Below are 17,985 nucleotides of genomic sequence, written 5' to 3' on the forward strand. Positions count from 1 at the left end.
GAAAACAATCTTTATTATTCATAAACAGAGAATATATTTTTAGCCATGATAAGCCAGTGTACTTGTGCCACTGTTCCAATGGGCACATGAGCTCGGATGTTAAGAAAAGACATTTATAGTTGGGGTTGCCAACTTCCTGATAAGAAAATGAGGAACAGTGGACTCATCAGTATTTTCTCTGTCATGGTTTTGACTTGATCAAAAATAAGGAACAAAGTGCATTCCCATATCTGTTCAATAACAAATCCTTATTTTTCTTTTACAGTTGGCAACCCAACTCATAGCTGTCAGCACAGATAATTATGTGATATGAATATAAAGTAACTGTGTCGTTTGTCACTGTGCATTAAGTATCTATGATCAGTATAATGTGTGGACGTAAACACGGCAGTCAATTTTTACGGACAACTGCTGGAAAGTGCTGTTGCTCAACTGCCTCAAGCTTTTTCAGAGATGTTCTTCTTCATAGCTGTAACAAGTGGAGAAACTGCTGTTTGTCCACCATCTTGAACTGGTCATCAAAATAAGACATTTCCACACAGAGAACTGCTGCTTGCCTGATATTTTCTCTTTTTTTATGGACCATTCCCTGTAAACTCTACAGATGGTCATGTGTGAAAATCCCAGTAGATCAGCAGTTCCTATTATACTCAGACTCAAGACCAGACGTTCCAACATTCAAAGTCTCTTTATGAGTTGAAATTCTGCAGGTGAGTAGGAGAATCCGGTGGGATTGTCAGGGTGAGGATGAGAATGAAAAGGATAAGGGGAATGGAGAGACGGGAGGACAGCTGGGTTTGGGGGCTTTGAGCCATGTTGAGAAACTTTGTGAAACTATGTTGAAGAAAGGAATGAAAATAAGAATGAAGGACAATTTTGTACTTTGTAAAAGAACTTCACACTGTGGAGGGCGGCCTTGTACCTCTTACTGTACAGCCTTTCCTCTTCTTCTTCTACACTGAGAGGTGTCACGCTGCCCTCCACAGTTCTTCTTGTTCTCTCCTCAGTCTCACCCTCTTCTCATCCTTCCTTTTTCTTCCGTCCTCTGTCTATCATCTTTGTCATCCACCTTTTTCCCCTCAGTCCCTGCGACATCATAGTAACATCACTTACTGAATGAGATGAAAATGGGATTACAGCGAGCCATCACCCTCAGCAGCTCTTCCTCGTCTGACTCCAACTCATCTTCGTTGTCCTCGTCTGCATCTTCATCTCCCAGAATGCCGATGTCCTCCTCATCCTCCGCCCTGCAGCTGTCCTGGCTGTTGTTACCTGAATTCACCCTCTGTGGCCTTCTGTGCTCTGATTGGTCTGTGTGGTCCAGTGAGGTGCAGGGTGGAGTCACAGGTGGTGTTTCTGTAGGTGGTGAGTTGTCTATATGAACCAGCTTGGCTTTTAAAGGTGCACACTCTGCGGTGGGTGGGGGTGGGGTACTGAACTGCTTGAGGAGGGGTGAGGACAGTAAAGGTGAATATGGGGGTGTCTTCACATGAGGTTTGTGAGAAAGTTCGACTGAAGCAACTTGGGTGTAGCTTAAGTGAGCACCGGACTGCGAGGATGGGCTGATGACAGTTGAGTTGGGACTGGGGAGGGGAGTTGTTGGGTTGGGACTGGTTTCAGGTTGTGGCACAGGAGGTTCCATGGGTGCGACAGGCGGTGAGGAGTCCAGGTTTTCTTCGCATGCAGCCGCAGTGTCTACGTGGAAGGTGGGAGAGCTTTTGGTGGGTGTGGAAATGCAGCTACGGAGCGTGACGTGGCCGCACACACCTTCCACGGGGATGACGGCGGTGTCGGGTACAGCAGCAGTGGTTGTAGGTGGAACAAGTCCCAGGAGGCAGGAGGGGGGATCCTGGTGGGTGATGCAGATACCAGGGTTAGCAGGGAAGCTAAAGGAAGGATTGCAGCTTCCGTATTCCTCATTTTTGAAGGATCCCACCTCCATGTGAGGTGTAGCACCTGCTTGACTCACCTGAGGACAGAGTTAATATTTGGTATATATATATATTTTTACATGCTTATGATTGCATAGCAGCTCAGTAAGCTGTTATACACCTATCTGTGGTCATACCCACATGAAAAGAGTGGTGCACGAGCTTCCTCTGTTCTGCTGTATATACCAGGGTATGTGCGTAAAAATTAGACAAACAACTAAATTATAATAAGGAATTAAATAATAAGTAGTCTCCTTATCTCTCACTCCATCTTAATCTGATATCACTACACCATTGTGTGCAGTATATGTGAGGAAGAGGAGGATGATGAGAGCAAATTATTGCATATTTATGTGAGTCAACACATTTTCTTTTCTCAGAAACCTGATAAATGCTGCCAAGTCACTAAAACTGTATTTTTAATCCAAAAAATAATTGTTTTTCTGACATGTTTCATGCATTTATACATTGCTTTTATTCAACCGGCCTTGGGGATGGCACCACATTTATACACACAGTATATATAACCACATTTATAGTTAAAATAGCTTTCCTACACATTTGTCACACAATTCTTTTTTTTCTCAAGTAGTGGTTTATGCAGAAATGGGATGAAAAAATAGAAGAACTCACCAGTTGGAAGCACCGTAAACTCTGTGGGAATATATATATATATATATATAAATAAATAATATTTCAGAGTTTATTCACTAACAAAGCCTGTTGAAGTATGAATTTAGGAGATTGTAGTCATAATCATGATCTCACCACATTGGGGTGTTTGCCCTCAGCCACACAGCCTCTCTCCAGTGGGTTCCTCTTCCCCTTGTGTCTCCTCTTCAGCCACATCGCCAAATAAACGATAGATCCCAGCACAGTCATCATCACCGTGCTCAGGAAGAAGGCTTTGCCCACAGTACAACCTGTCAGGTGCTGCTCTTTCACTGGACTATGAGGAACTGCAGTGGACACACAGTGTTCCAGGTAATATTACAGTATGGCGACAAGTCTCTCTGTGTGTGTGTGTGTGTGTGTGTGTGTGTGTGTGTGTGTGTGTGTGTGTGTGTGTGTGTGTGTGTGTGTGCATGTCCTCACCTGATTGTCCCTCAGATAACACCTCGATCACTACAGTCGTAGAGGCAGCATCACCAGACTCTTGGTCTATCGCCTTCACCTGAAATTTTGCAAAAATACAAGTGAATACTGGGACATTTATGTGATTTTACTGCCCTCTACAGTTAAAAAAAACACTGGTTTGGAGTAAAAAACACGACAATGATTAATACAATGTATAGTGTTACATTTGCATCAATTGTTTTAAGGCCCCATAAAGGCTTGGTCCTGCTGAAAGATTCACATTTTGCACTTGCACTGCATTAAACATCGAGTCTGTGTGGACATACAGGTTCATTTTAAAGCTCATTAAACTGCTTTCTATTACCTTGTGTGTTAAAATCACATCAGATTGTTTTCCACTGTGGGTCGCAAGTTTTAAACTTATTATAAACCTTTTTTTGTGCATCAGAAATCGCAACTTCACAATATAACATTAAGTGAAGCTTTGGGTAAATCTAAATGTGTGTGTTATATCACAAAATTGCACCAACATTGCTGTTCAAGCCAAAATGGCCACCTTCCTGTTGGATTTAGTTAATTGTCTTCTTTACTTTTTTCTTGTCCTGACCTGTTTTTCCTGACCTGACACACAACTCCTCTCATCTGATCATTTCCATCACAAATTTGCAATGTATTTACAAATGGGATCACTAAAGTAAGCACTTTTTGCCTCAGTGTCAACACATTCCTCTGTCTTTTTCAGTGCAGCTAACAGACAAACAAACTGGCAAAAAGTTAACAATAAAAAAATGCTATAGTAAACTGACACAACAATAATTTTACAGTCACTTATAGTCACCATAATGGTCTTTTACGATCTAAATGCTCCATGATAACATTTTGTATGTAGCTCACCTCAATAACATGTTTGTGTTTTGGTGTGAGCTGATTGGTCCTGGCGATGAGAAGCCCCTCCTCTGTGACCTGGTAGATGTCTGTGTGATTGGATGTGGGACTGAAGGTGTATGAGATCATGGGGTTGAAGCCCTGTCAATTTGTGAGGAAGATTAGGTGATGAGTGACAGAGAGGAGAAACTAATGCAAGTACGCACTGAGAATGTTTAGCATTGTGTGTGTGTGTGTGTGTGTGTGTGTGTGTGTGTGTGTGTGTGTGTGTGTGTGTGTGTGTGTGTGTGTGTGTGTGTGTGTGTGTGTGTGTGTGTGTGTGTGTGGGTGGGTGTGTGTGGGTGGGTGTGTGTGTGGGTGTGTGTGTGTGTGTACATGCTGAAAATCCCGGTCTTGAACATGTAACATCAACACGTTGTCGCCGTAGGTGTTGACCAGAGAGGCATGGCTCTTTCCAGCTGTTACAAATCCATGATATTCTGCTCTGTCAAACTCTGGATAAAAGAGGTTTGTGGCCAGAATTCGGACTGTCACTTTGGCAACGGAGTATTTCCTGGGGTCGTTATCCTGGTATGCCTGAAACACAGTGAGAGCAGGGGTTAAGATTTTAATACACATACCACTAAAAAAACCACTAAAAATGCAATTGCGTCCAAATCAGACTATGTACAGATGTGGAGGTGGTTAATTGGTACAAGCTATACTTCTACTTTTAGCTTTCCCCTTTAGGGGTCGCCACAGCAGATCATCTGTCTCCATCTTGTCCTCTCCCTTGTGTCCTCTTCCGTTACACTAACTGTCATCATGTCCTCCTTCACAACATCCATTAACCTTCTCTGTGCTCCTCCTCTTTTCCTCCAGCCTGCAGCTCCATCTTCAACATCCGTTGTCCAATATAATCACTGTTTAGCTCTCAGCTCACTATGTGGCAGTCAGTCAGTTTGTTTATGTTTAGAACAGCTCATTATGTGGCAGGCAGTCTCTTGGTGAATGTCTAGAATAGCTCATTATTTGGCAGTCAGTCTCTTGGTGAATGTCTAGAATAGCTCATTATTTGGCAGTCAGTCAGTTGGTGGATGTCTAAAACAACAGCTCATTATTTGGCAGTCTCTTCTTCTTTTTCTTCTTTCAGCTTCTCCCTTGAGGGCTCACCTCAGCAGATCATCTGCGTCCATCTTGTCCTCTCCCTTGTGTCTTCTGTCCTCTTGTCCAACTTCACATCATCCATGAACCCACTCCACTGATTTTGTCCAGCAACATCATATTAGTGAAAAAGATCTAATTATTTATAGATTTACTGTATATATGTACATAGTTAGCCAGGGTTACAAATGATTTCCCGAATACTTTGATTAATATTACTAATATCTGGTTTTACTTCTTCATTCTTTTTTTGTTTACTTATGCTATTAACATAGAGTGAGAATGTGAAAAGATGTGAATCTTACCATGACCCAAAGGTGCAACATTGGAGTTGTGATTCTGTCCATCACTCTCCGAATGAGTTTCATCTGTCCTGTCTCTCTGTCCATCAGGAAACGGCCTTCATCGTCTCCTAGCATGACCACAAAAACAGTAACAGACATGAAAGCACAGAATATTAACTTGCATGCACAGAGTTGAAGTGGTTCCCAAAGTCTCAAAGATTTTTATTTTGATTTGTTTAATAAATCAATGTAATATCAGGTGCTACAGATATGGCTGTAAATATCTGTAACACCTGCACAGAGTTGCTCTTGCCCTGTTTTTTTTTTGTGTGTGTTTTTCTTTAGATAGCTTGTCATCTTTAAAAAGAGGCTCTCCATATCAAACGTTAGGGAAACACTGGAGTACAGTTACCTGAGAGTAGAGCATAGCTGACAGGAGTACTGAGTCCTCTGTCTCCATCCACTGCATATATGGGACCAGGAGAGAACTCCAGTACAATGTCCTGCAACAAAAGACACACATGGTACTATCTATCTATCTATCTATCTATCTATCTATCTATCTATCTATCTATCTATCTATCTATCTATCTATCTATCTATCTATCTATCTATCTATCTATCTATCTATCTATCTATCTATCTATCTATCTATCTATCTATCTATCTATCTATCTATCTATCTATCTATATATCTATCTATCTATCTATCTATCTATCTATCTATCTATCTATCTATCTGCCCATTGCTAAGTGTAAGGAATTTCGTCCGACCACGCTACTCATAAGAAATTGTGTGTTTTTAAGTTTTTTTTTAAGTCAAAATCCATAAAGCCCATTATTTTAAAAATGTGCACAACTATTTACTGAGGGGAAGCAAATCCATGATATTACATGAGTGTCCTCAAGTATGTAACAGTGTGTGTGGTGTAACTGAGGGAGGAGTTTAGCCACTGACCTCTGCCCCCTCTGTTACATTGACTGTGTACACAGGGCTGCTGCAGATGTGACTGGTCTCATCTTGGAAAAGCAGCGTGCAGGGTAAGAACTGTGGATACTGGTCGTCTGAGTCCAGGATCTGGATGGAGACGTTGGCGCTGGTCTTGTAACCCTCAGCTGTGTTCATTTCCTGAGATAATCAATCAATCGATGTTTATTCTAGTGCTTCCAGAAAACATTAAGAAGAATGATGTATATTTGTTTTTAATAATAAGAGTAGCATTAATTAAACAAATGACAAGAAATTGGTTAAAAGGTGAAAATTGAATTAATCCCAAAATGGAAGGATCTTGTAAATGAGATAAACGTAATGGAAAAAATAACAATGAGAATTAGAAATCAAGTTTATATTTTTGAAAAAAGATGGGAAAAATGGGTAAGATATATAACAAGTAAAATCTCTAATTACATGTGTGTTTGTTGTTATGGTACCTAGTGCATATATTTCTGAAAATTTATCCTCTGACTGAAACCTTATGTAATTATTTGAATTATTATTATTATTATTTATGTATTTTTTTAATAATAATAATAATAATAAAAAAACAATTCTCCATTGTCTGTCTGAAGAAAAAGAAAAAAAAAAGAAAAAAAAAGTGCTTGTCCCTCTCCTCTCTAAAGGTCACCACAGCGGATGATCTGCATTTTAGAATTGGCAGCCCTTCTGTCACAAGTCAAGTTCTCTTTGAATAAAACACAGTAAAATAAGAATCAGTACAATAGCAACAGAGGGAAAGTGTCACTGGGCTACTGAATATTAAAAGACGTCCTTTACATAAATGACATGGTGAGTTTTCACAGTTCAATCAGCAGTTTCCTCTCACCTGACTCCACCCCACTCTACCTGCAAAGACACACCTCCTCCTCAAGCCAACACCACTCACCTGTGATGACAGCTGCTCCTCAGACACTGAAAGAAACACTAACAGATTCCTTGACCTGCCTGCAGTTCCCCCTCAAAGGAACTACTCTCCTTGTGTTCTCTCCTGTTACACCATCTGTCCTCATGTCCTCCTTCAACATCCATGAACCTTCTCTGTGGTCTTCCTCCTTTTCTCCTACTCCAGGGCTGTCAAACTCATTTTCACTGAGGGCCACATCAGCATAATGATTACCCTCAAAGGGCCAGATGTAACAGAATAAATGTAACTAAACGTAACCAAATATAATGTAAAATAAAGTAACTATGATGCATATACAATGATACACTGCGATCTAGTGACAGGATGTCGTCACTTTGCGGGTCACGCAATCGCCATGCATTGTGGGTTATGTAGTTTATGATCAACACAAGCCTTAAAGCAGCATAGACCTATTCTAACACATATTTTTAAGACCAATTAATCACTCGCGGGCCACATAAAATGACGTGGCGGGCCACATCTGGCCCCCGGGCCTTAAGTTTGACACGTGTCCTACTCTATTACAATATCATCTGCAAACAACACAGTCCAGAGACTCCAGAATAACCTCATCTGTCAAACTTTCCATCTGTCTGCGTCATAAAAGCAAAGAGTAAATATAATCTTAAAATCAATTCTAAAATATCAAGTCAAGTTTTATAGCGTCAATAGTCCAGTTAGTCACGAAAATAACATAAAGTCCTGACTGGCAACTGCCTGCGTTTCCATATATTTCAGATACAGCTCTATACAATAACCTCTTCAATGGCTGCCATGTTGATGCCTGCGACCTGGCAGCGAGTATAAATGTCCCTTAAAGAGACAGCGATGAATGCATGCAGTGACGTATGCACAGCATACCACAGCATGGATGGTCACAGTGAGCAGATTCTTCGTCTCATAGTCCAGAGGTTTGGACAGGATTACTTTTCCACTGGTTGGGACGTCAACCATGAAATACTCAGCATCAGGCTGTGGAACACAAACAGAAACATCAAGACAAATGTGGCATTTTCCCTTTCATAGGGTTTAGAGTAAAAGAGGAAAACACACCGATGTCTGGTCAATAGAGTAAATGATGTGGTCTTTATCTGCGTCGACAGCCTGGACAGTGAAGGCCACACTGTTCACAGGAGTCAGCTGAAAGTAACAGGAAACACCTGAGTGTCAACACAAGTCGCAGTTTGATGTTGAACACGCTCGTGTGCATGTTTGTGACCGTCATACCTCACTGATGGTAAAAGACAGAGTGGTGTTTTCTGCAAACACTGGTGCGTTATCATTCTCATTAATAATCTCCACAGCGATCCTGTACACAATCTAAACGGAACCCAAAAAAGATGCATTCATGTTTGAGTGAGGAGTCAGGAATAAGATGATGATGATGATGATGATGATGATGATGATGGGACAGAGTTTACCTGAAGTGTCTCCTCATAAGAACATATGAGGTTGGCCATGAGGAGGGGGCCGAGGACCTGAGAGACAGAACCACATGGTGAAGATCAGATACACATACCAGAGCTGCAACCATTTACTGAAAAAGAGTCATTAAAGGTGAAGTAAGTAGTTTATAGTGCCATCTAGAGGAGAGGCTGAAGTTTACAATAAAGAACTGCTCCTCTGCTCACCCCCTCCCTTCCCTGAGTGCTACGGTCAAATGTCGTCCTCGTTGTCTTTCTCCGTGTCAGCAGATGAGGTTCGTGAGGCGAGGGAGAGGGCGAGCTACCGAGGCCGTAGCAGACGAAGCGGAGAGAGAGGAGGCGGGACTTCCGCTACAAGTAAAGCGACACTTGATTTGTTCTCTCGCGTTTGTCTATACAGGCTCCCGTAGAAAAAAAATGGCGTCTCGCTGCTAACAGTGGCTATGCAACCGCGGCCCGTGACCATGTTATTTTACATGACTTTTTGAAACACTACGAAAATGAAACAAAGAATATTATACAGCGACTAGACAATGCAGGAGCACATAATATGTATACACAAGTGGATTTTGGGTTATATAAACCCATAAATACTACACAGTGTCCCTTTAAGTCATTATAATCTTTGTAAACAAGAAATATTATACTAAAATTATGGAAGCCCATTTCTACCAGAAAAATAGAGGTAAAACTTAGCTTTGGTAATAAAAATATATTCAAAGTAAGTAATTATATCATAATGACAACTTTTAATCTCATAATTATGACTTTTTATCTCATAATTTCAATTTACTTTGAGGATTTTTTTATTATCAAGGCTAAGCTTGACCTAATTTTTTATTTCTTTTTCTCAAAGCTGCAGTGCATAACTTTGGAGATTAATGTTGTTGTTGTTTTGTCTGTTTTACACAAATAGTTTTTTCTAGAAGTGCATATTTTTAAGCGGACCTAGACAGGAAGTTCCAATTAAGGCTGTTTTTTAGTGTATCTGCGTCATTATTGTTTAAGAAGCCCTGAAGGGTTAAAACAAACAGTTCAGCCGTTGCTGAGAACGCTGTGTTTTATTGTAATCTCGGGCTCAGTGAGATCTCTGAAAAAACCCGGTCCGGTTACGTAAACAGCATTTCTCCTGAACAGCAGATCCTCCCGCTCCGGGCACTAGTCCGGGCACATCCGGTTGCGTACATTGAACCGCAGAAGAAGAATAACGTCCGTTGTGGAGGTGTTTCACGAGCGACAGTGTCTTCTGACTCTGGGTCTGACTCCAGGTCAAAGTCATAAAAGGGACTGCGGCGGGGAGTCGTGAAGAAGCTATTTTTAAACACTGTTAAAACAATGTTTTGATAATGAGTAGCAGTGCATCCATCGTTCCAGAGGGGGGAGCTGTGCTTCTGAGAGCGGGTGTGCTGAATATGTCACTTCCGGTTACTGGCCAATCACAAGACTCTGTCTTCTGGGTGAAAGAGTTGAGTCTCAAATATCGCGGCTGGGAAACACTGTCCGAAAAAAGGATTTCTATCGGCTCGTTTACAGCAACTAGGAAGTTTTTGACCATAAAAACAAGTTAAGGTATGTAAGTAGACCGCCATAACTGACATATATGTGCAACAGGACCACTCTATGTGAGCTTTAAATAAATGTATCATTTGGGCTTTGTAGCCTTAGAATAAGCTTTTTACATGTACTGTTTTTTCTTATTATTTGGTGAAAATGTATTATTTATATGGTGTACATCTGTGCTTTATCAAGGGTATGTGAAAGAAAGCCATACCTTTAGAGGGGACAGTGACAAACTAAACTGATGATTTTGTTGAATACAGTTGATTTGACTAATGATACCTCATGGTCACATGGTAACTTAATAATTGAATCATACATTTGCAGTTGTTCCTATAATGTTGTCAGTCTAGCAGTATCTGAATGTTACTGACTGAGTGACAGAAGTAGACAGACTGTGAGACTCATAATCTGGCTGACCTCGCACCAAGCTGCCATGATGTCAGAGAGATTATGCTCTGAGGTTCAATCTCTGTTGGTTTGTTCTTAATTAAAAACACTTTCTCATCACAGCCAGTTACAGTGTCAATGAAACACGATATCGATATATAAGTGTAGATCATGGCTGTGCACACATGGACCTCTGCACTGGCCTTTTTCACAACTTACATTGATCAATTCTCACACCTAAGAAAGGCAAGTAACATTAAGGGCCAACACTGGGTATTAACTGACCTGCCCTCCACACCAAGGTCTGTGGACGAGACCACTATCTCTCTGACCGTTAGTCAGATCGACATAAAATTTTGGATATGGGTTGACCATGGCCCGATGGTGTGCATCCTTGATTTTCCTTTCATTTTCGCTGATTTATCACACTACACCAGGCAGGGGCACCGTCAGGATTGTCTTTCATAGTAAGCACACTCTTAGAAAAGTAGAACCACATATAAGGTTCTTCGGCTTGTCCTCATAGGAGAACCCTTTTTGGCTCCAGGTAGAACCTTTTTTATAAAGGTTCCACCTGGAACCCTTTTGGAGGGTTCCACCAAGAACCCTTTTAAAACCCTTTATTCAGGAAAGGGGTTTTAAAGGGTTCTCTGGATCAAAATGGTTCTTACTGGAACCATTATTGTTACCAAGAACCCTTGGAAAACCCTTTCATTTCTTCTTTCTTCTTTTTCAGAAGCAAATGGTTCCAAATTCCAAAGCAAATTTCATACATATATAAGTTTCAAATAAGTTATTTGCACATTTATTTTTTGTGTCATTTAACAGAGGAGCAAGAGAAGGGAACTTAGAATTCAACCTCCTCCTTTTTGAACGCCCTTCTCTTGGGTTTTGTCTGTTAATTTTTTTATTTCATGTTGGAATATTCCATCATCTGCATAAATGTATGGATGTTATGTAAGTAAATATAAGGTATACCACTTGTTACCTCTCGGTCCAGAGGCCTGTCAGCTGATGCATTCAGCCGAATGTGTCTTTCATCCAAGAAGAACCAACCAGCGTCCTTCCCCTCCAGTGTCCAGTCAACCTCCTTAACCATGAGCTCAGCCACAACCTCTCCTGGACGGCTGTTTTCTCTTATAGTCGTGAAGACATCCTGACCATCCAAACATCCACCCCAGCCTGACATTGCTGTGTACATGTAAAAACACACATGCAGAAGGGTGACAAACACATTCACTCTGGGCCAAGAACCAAACTCAAACAGGATCATATGTGACTCGGCTTGGACCTGTGGCTGTGAACAGATGCAGGAGGATCAGCAGTGAGCAGAACAGAGCCTCAGCTCCAGTCCATCTCAGGTCAGGGAAGCCAGCCATTCCTGGATCAACAAGGCCTCAGGGACTAGTTCAGTCTGAGAGAAGAGAGTGAGAAAGAGAGAGTGACCTTTAACCTTTCCCACTGTTCCTTGAAGCCTCCCTTAATTCAATGTTTCTGACCTAATGTGATCACTGTATTTCAACTGCTCTTATAAGAACACAAAAATAACTAACCAAAATCATGTTTGTCTAAACCTTATTACACTCAATTTAGTGCACCCTCTAGTGGATAACATATGTAACTGCAAGGGGCACAGAAATACTAAGGGCAGGGGTCACAAATACAAATGACCTGGGTGTCCGGCCAGAACCGGTGTAGTGTGGAAATTGAAGATAGTGTTACTGACCCTTATCGTTCTTCTGCCATATTGGATTGAAGAGTAAGCGAAACTAAACTTTCACAGGTCACAAATTTTGTCCAATCTTCACGAAACTTGACGTACATGAGCCTTGGACCAAGCCTCACAAAAGTTACCAGAAGAATTTTTGATTTTCGGAAGCATTTGCCCAAGCACACTCTGCAGTTCCCCCGGAAATGCATTCTAGTTTGTCTATACTCCTGTGCCTCGGCCACACAACAGTGTATAAAGGACATAATATAAACTGTCAGGCCACATAAAATTGATTAGGGAGCCACATGTGGCCCATGAGCCACCAGTTTGAACCTCTGATCTGGAGTGTAGTGGGGGGGGGCACAAAACACAATTCCTGCAGATCAACAGTCGTTGTGGTTCATGTGGAAACATCATGACCTAAGACGGGGGCGAGTCTTCTTCCACAGATGGTATTGGTTTGAACAGGTAGATGTTGTCACCTGCTGGGCTCTAGGCCTGCCGCACCTCCTGCCTGTTCAGTGCCCAGCCACTGCTGGAGGGCAGAGTATCATAGGTTGCTCTGAGGAGGAAACTGAGTCGGGCCTGTGGCCATTTCCAAAAGCCTGCCCAGCTCACCTCTCGACCCACAACCCCCTCCCCCAGCCTCTAAACGCTTCCTATAGCTTCCAATTAGAGTCTGGATTCTGGCAGAAGGTATTTTGGAACATTCTTCTTTACAAAACATCTCCAGTTCAGTCAGGTTTGATGGTTTCTGAGCATGGACAGTCCGCTTTAAATCACACCACAAATGTTCAATACTATTCAGGTCTGGGGACTGAGATGGCCATTCCAGAACGTTGTATTTGTTCCTCTGCATGAATGCCTTAGTAGATTTTGAGCAGTGTTTAGGGTCGTTGTTTTGTTTGTCACTTTGTCACTGATTCCTGGACATTGTTCTCAAGAATCTGCTGATATTGAGTGGAATCCATGTGACCCTCAACTTTAACAAGATTCCCAGTCCCTGCACTGGCCACACAGCCCCACAGCATGATGGAACCACCACCAAATTTTACTGTAGGTAGCAAGTGTTTTTCTTGGAATGCTGTGTTCTTTTTCCGCCATGCATAACGCCCCTTGTTTTGCCCAAATAACTCTATTTTAGTTTCATTATTCCACAGCACCTTATTCCAAGCGACTCTGTTTGTGGCGGGTGCAGAGAAAAGGCTTTGTCTGCATTACTCTTCCATACAGCATCTCCTTGTGTAAAGTGCGCTGAATAGTTGAACGATGCACAGTGACATCATCTGCAGCAAGATTATGTTGTAGGTCTTTGGAGCTGGTCTGTGGGTTGACTGTGACTGTTCTCACCATCCTTCGCCTCTGCTTATCTGAGATTTTTCTTGGTCTGCCACTTCAGGCCTTAACTAGAACTGTGCCTGTGGTCTTCTAATTCCTCACAATGTTCCTCACAGTTGAAACTGAGAGCTTAAATCTCTGAGATAGCTTTCTGTATCCTTCCTCTAAACCATGATGTTGAACAATCATTGTTTTCAGGTCATTGAGAGTTGTTTTGAGGCTCCCATGTTGCCACTCTTCAGAGAAGATGCAAAGAGGAGAAACTTACAATTGGCCTCCTTAAATACCCTTTCTCATGATTGGATTCACCTGTGTATGGAGGTCAAGGGTCACTGAGGTTACCAAACCAATTTTGAGTTTGAGAATTTTGTTTAAATAATTCTTGCACACTTTCTGTAAATCATATAAACTTTATTTCACTTCTCAAATATCACTGTGTTTGTCTCCTATATGATATAGTTAACTGAAATTTCTTATCCAAACAACCAATGATGTATATAGGAAAATCATGAACATTTACAGGGGTGCCCAAACTTTTGCATCTGTAATCATAAAACTGGAAAGGTAAGCAGCAATATCACATTTCAAAGGATAGACAACATGAATCAAAAAAAGGAACATATAGCAGTTAAAGTAATGTAAATGTAAAATAATGAGAGTGTATGCATGTTGTAACTGGTTTTCAGCGTCCTTTGTTTTAGTTTTTAATGTCAGGTCCTGTCTATATTTTAATGTATTCTTTACTTTTTTTTCAGAGTAGGTGCAATATTCTTCTTCTTCTATGTTTTTTGTATTCTGTGAATGAGTTGTCCTGTAGGGTGTATGTTGGGGACAATACTAATACAAATTTTCTGATTGGACTCCTACGTGTATGAAAGGCAGTGAATGTGTACAGTGGATCAGCTGACTGACCTGCTGTTGTTTGTCCGTCAGGCTCCATATCCTCCTGACTTGTGATGAAGCAGCGTCTCTGAGTCTTCATACATGAAAAAAACACAGAAAAACTAATGAATGAGCCACACTGCAACTGCAACAGTGGACTCACACACACACACAAACACACTCACACACACACTTGTGTGGGATAAACGTCAGCTCAGTGGCTAAAGCCTGAGGGCGGGGCTTACCTGGTCCGGCACAGACACTCAGCCTATCAGAGTAGAGATGGCAGGAGGCCTGATGGTGAGGTCAGAGACTGGGGTCACAGGTGAATTTAAGAGATTTGTCTGCTATGAATTAAGGCACTTGACCTCACCACCTGAGCTCAACAGTCACTTCTCATTCAAGCCTCTGAGTATGAATCAATACCACATGTTCCTCTTTTGTTCAGTCGCTTTAGAATGTTTTTTATTTCAACACGTACATTTAGAATGTGTCACGAGAGTGTGAGCAGGTGCTTTGGCTGTGAAACATGCTGCCATTGGATTTGCTCAAGTGAAGTGACTACTGATTACTAACGAGGCCTGACATGGGATTAGCTATCAAACATCAGCTGCTCTAGATTAACCCACATTCTTAAACTGTACGCTCTTGTCCCAGCATGTACACACACACACACACACACACACACACACACACACACACACACACACACACACACACACACACACACACACACACACACACACACACACACACACACACACACACGCACACACACACACAGCATGACCTCCTGGAGCTTTTATTTTGCTACATCCGGTTACCGGCAGTGTGAATTTGCATATTAGCTAGTTTCAAATGAAAGATTTAACATTTAGATTTAGATTTAGCATTTAGATTTAGATTTAGATTTAGATTTAGATTTAGCATTTAGCATTTAGCATTTATATTTATATTCAGCATTTAGATTTAGCATTTAGATTTAACATTTAGATTTAGCATTTAGATTTAACATTTAGATTTAGATTTAGATTTGGATTTAGATTTAGATTTAGATTTAGATTTAGATTTAGATCTAGATCTAGATTTAGATTTAGATTTAGATTTAACATTTAGATGTAAATGTATATTTTTGTGTAGACCTTCTATGACAGCACATGGCCACTGGAGGTCAGCAGAGATGTAGGTGTAAAATCATGAGGTTGATAGATTCAGTAATAGACATTTAATACAGGTTCATGCCATTAAGAAAAAAGGAATTATTGTGTTAGTCTAAACTAATCAGGACTGTGAGGAAATGCTTTCTCATCAGTTTGCAAATGAGGAATTTGCTGTGAAAGAGTTAAATATAGATTAAAAAAAAAATATATATCCTAATGATAAATAAGCAGAAGATAATACGATTTTATTATATCAAAAATAAGCCATGCTACAAATGAGATAAACACAAAGACAAGGGAAATCTGTCATCCCTAATCTTAAATCAGCCATCCAGAGGGACTGGGTGTGTGTAGAAGATAAGTGATAATCTCAATTTCACTCACATGCCAGCACATATGGAAATTAAATGTTTAATTCATGCTTTTTCAAATCCTTAATCAGTTGTTTACTGCAGATATTTACTGAGTGTTTGCTAAGTTTGCAGGAGCCTCAACAAAAGTCTGTTTTCACCATTAGGGACACCTGGGTGTGCTGTCATCACCACAGTGATCCAACAACACAAGAGAGGCGCACACACACACACACACACACACACACACACACACACACACACACAGACACACATACACGCACACACACACGCGCGCGCGCGCGCACACACACACACACACACACACACGCACACACAGTCATTTCTTACTCATGGCTCCTCTCCAGTATCCAGACCAGGTTTTGTGTGTGCGCGCGCGTGTCTGTGTGTGCGTGTGCGTGTGTATGTGCGTGTCTGTGTGTGTGTGAGTGCACAGAAGAAGTGACGCCTCGCCCAGCCTGCGTCCAGATGTTCCATGTTTCTTGTGCGCGCTCTTTCACTCGCTGCAGAGAGGCAGAGGGGAATGCATGGCTCCAGAACGGCTTTAGAGGACAATGACTGCTGTGGCTTATCAGTGAAGTGTTTGAACTCTCGCAGAAGTCTTCGTGTGGGAGAATGGAGAGCTGTAAAGCACTCGTGCTGCTGTGGGTTCATTTGCTCTGGCTGTTTACTGTGTCTGTGCAGAGACATGCTGCTGCTTCACATGCACACAATGGTGAGTTGGACTGTGTCAGTCATGACCTCTGGGCTTTAAATGCACATTTTTTTAAATGTTTATTGTTGTATATGTGTGTGTAAAATGGGAAGAATGTTTATGTTGGTTGTTAAAAGCAGGACAAATGACAGAAGAATTGTCAGCGGTATATAAAGGAATAATGTAAATCCATTATTAGTTTGAGCTTCTTAAATGGAAATATTTTCTGGTTTCTTTGGTCCATATAACAAAGAAAACAGAAAAATGTAGTTAATTAACGGATGTAAACGTTTACAAAATAGGTTAAATATTCTTCTCTTTTAGTACTTTAATATAACATGTAATATTTATAAACACTTTTTACATACATGGTCATCTCTCTACCATTCACAGTGTATATTTAAAATATTTTATATTGCGTATTTTATATCAATGTAGTGAGATTGGATTGAATAAGTGAATTCCCCCAGTGTGCGATCAATAAAGTCTAATCTAATATAACATAATATCATCTCATTTGTGGACAAAACATTTGAGAACATCAACATTTTGAGGTTTGAGAAACGTTCAGACAAATTTTGCACCAAACTGTTAATCCATCACATGACAGATGAATCAAAAGTGCTTTGCTGGTTCAAATCCCACCAGGTCTGAGGCATCCCTGAGCCAGGCACCCACCCCCTAATGTACACTATACTGCTGGCGTTTATGAAATCCTAAAACAGATCATGAATGAGGAAAATGTCAAATAAGACAAATGATTGAATTCTTGAAATTATAAATGATGGAATCAATAAATACTAAAAACAAATAAATGCGTGGATGAGGAGTGATGAGCGGATGACTGGAGATATTTTGAGGTGGTAAAGGTGGATATTGTGATGACTTAGATGTGAGACTGCAGCGAGTGAAGTCTGGAACGACACCAGGGCCCCCTATTTTTCAAAAGGTTTAATCTGGATAAAATTGATCCGGATTTGGTCATCCTTTTTTTTGCTATCCATGATCACGTAATCCCGGGCCCTGGTTACAGACTTCTAGCCAGAGCGTGGCCTCAACTATAACTGCGTTCCATTTACATCTGAACCTGGAAGTCGGAACTGTAACCATGTTTGTAAGGTGGTAGCACTGTGCGAAATACAGGGGTCTAGACCCCCCTGATTATTAATGGGTATTTCGCACACTGGGTGGTAGCCACCCTGAAATCCCATGTCGAGGTTGGTGAGGTTGCTCTGAG

At 41.1% G+C, this 17,985-nt stretch overlaps 2 protein-coding genes across 2 annotated transcripts in view; one reads left to right on the plus strand and one right to left on the minus strand.

Moving 5' to 3' along the window:
- Positions 1-1,105: 1,105 nt before the first annotated feature.
- LOC310931166 (cadherin-related family member 5) lies at positions 1,106-11,971 on the minus strand (the record flags this gene model as incomplete). Its single annotated transcript, XM_083894277.1, has 14 exons — positions 1,106-1,969; positions 2,700-2,890; positions 3,027-3,105; positions 3,903-4,034; positions 4,269-4,469; positions 5,342-5,448; positions 5,733-5,823; positions 6,279-6,449; positions 8,083-8,193; positions 8,275-8,361; positions 8,449-8,541; positions 8,643-8,699; positions 11,581-11,783; positions 11,884-11,971. 14 exons carry the CDS (start codon positions 11,969-11,971, stop codon positions 1,106-1,108), a joined length of 2,475 nt encoding a protein of 824 aa, XP_083750403.1.
- Positions 11,972-14,805: 2,834 nt separating this feature from the next.
- kcp (kielin cysteine rich BMP regulator) overlaps positions 14,806-17,985 on the plus strand; it is a gene marked incomplete at both ends in the record, with an annotated part of 49,634 nt that continues 46,454 nt past the window's right edge. The window contains one exon of the mRNA XM_083894278.1: positions 14,806-14,848. Coding sequence (XP_083750404.1) covers positions 14,806-14,848 — 43 coding nt within the window. The remainder of the gene's footprint in view (positions 14,849-17,985) is intronic.

This window comes from Microchirus variegatus, assembly GCF_963457635.1.
Source record: "Microchirus variegatus genome assembly, chromosome: 8".
Lineage (NCBI taxonomy): Eukaryota > Metazoa > Chordata > Actinopteri > Pleuronectiformes > Soleidae > Microchirus > Microchirus variegatus.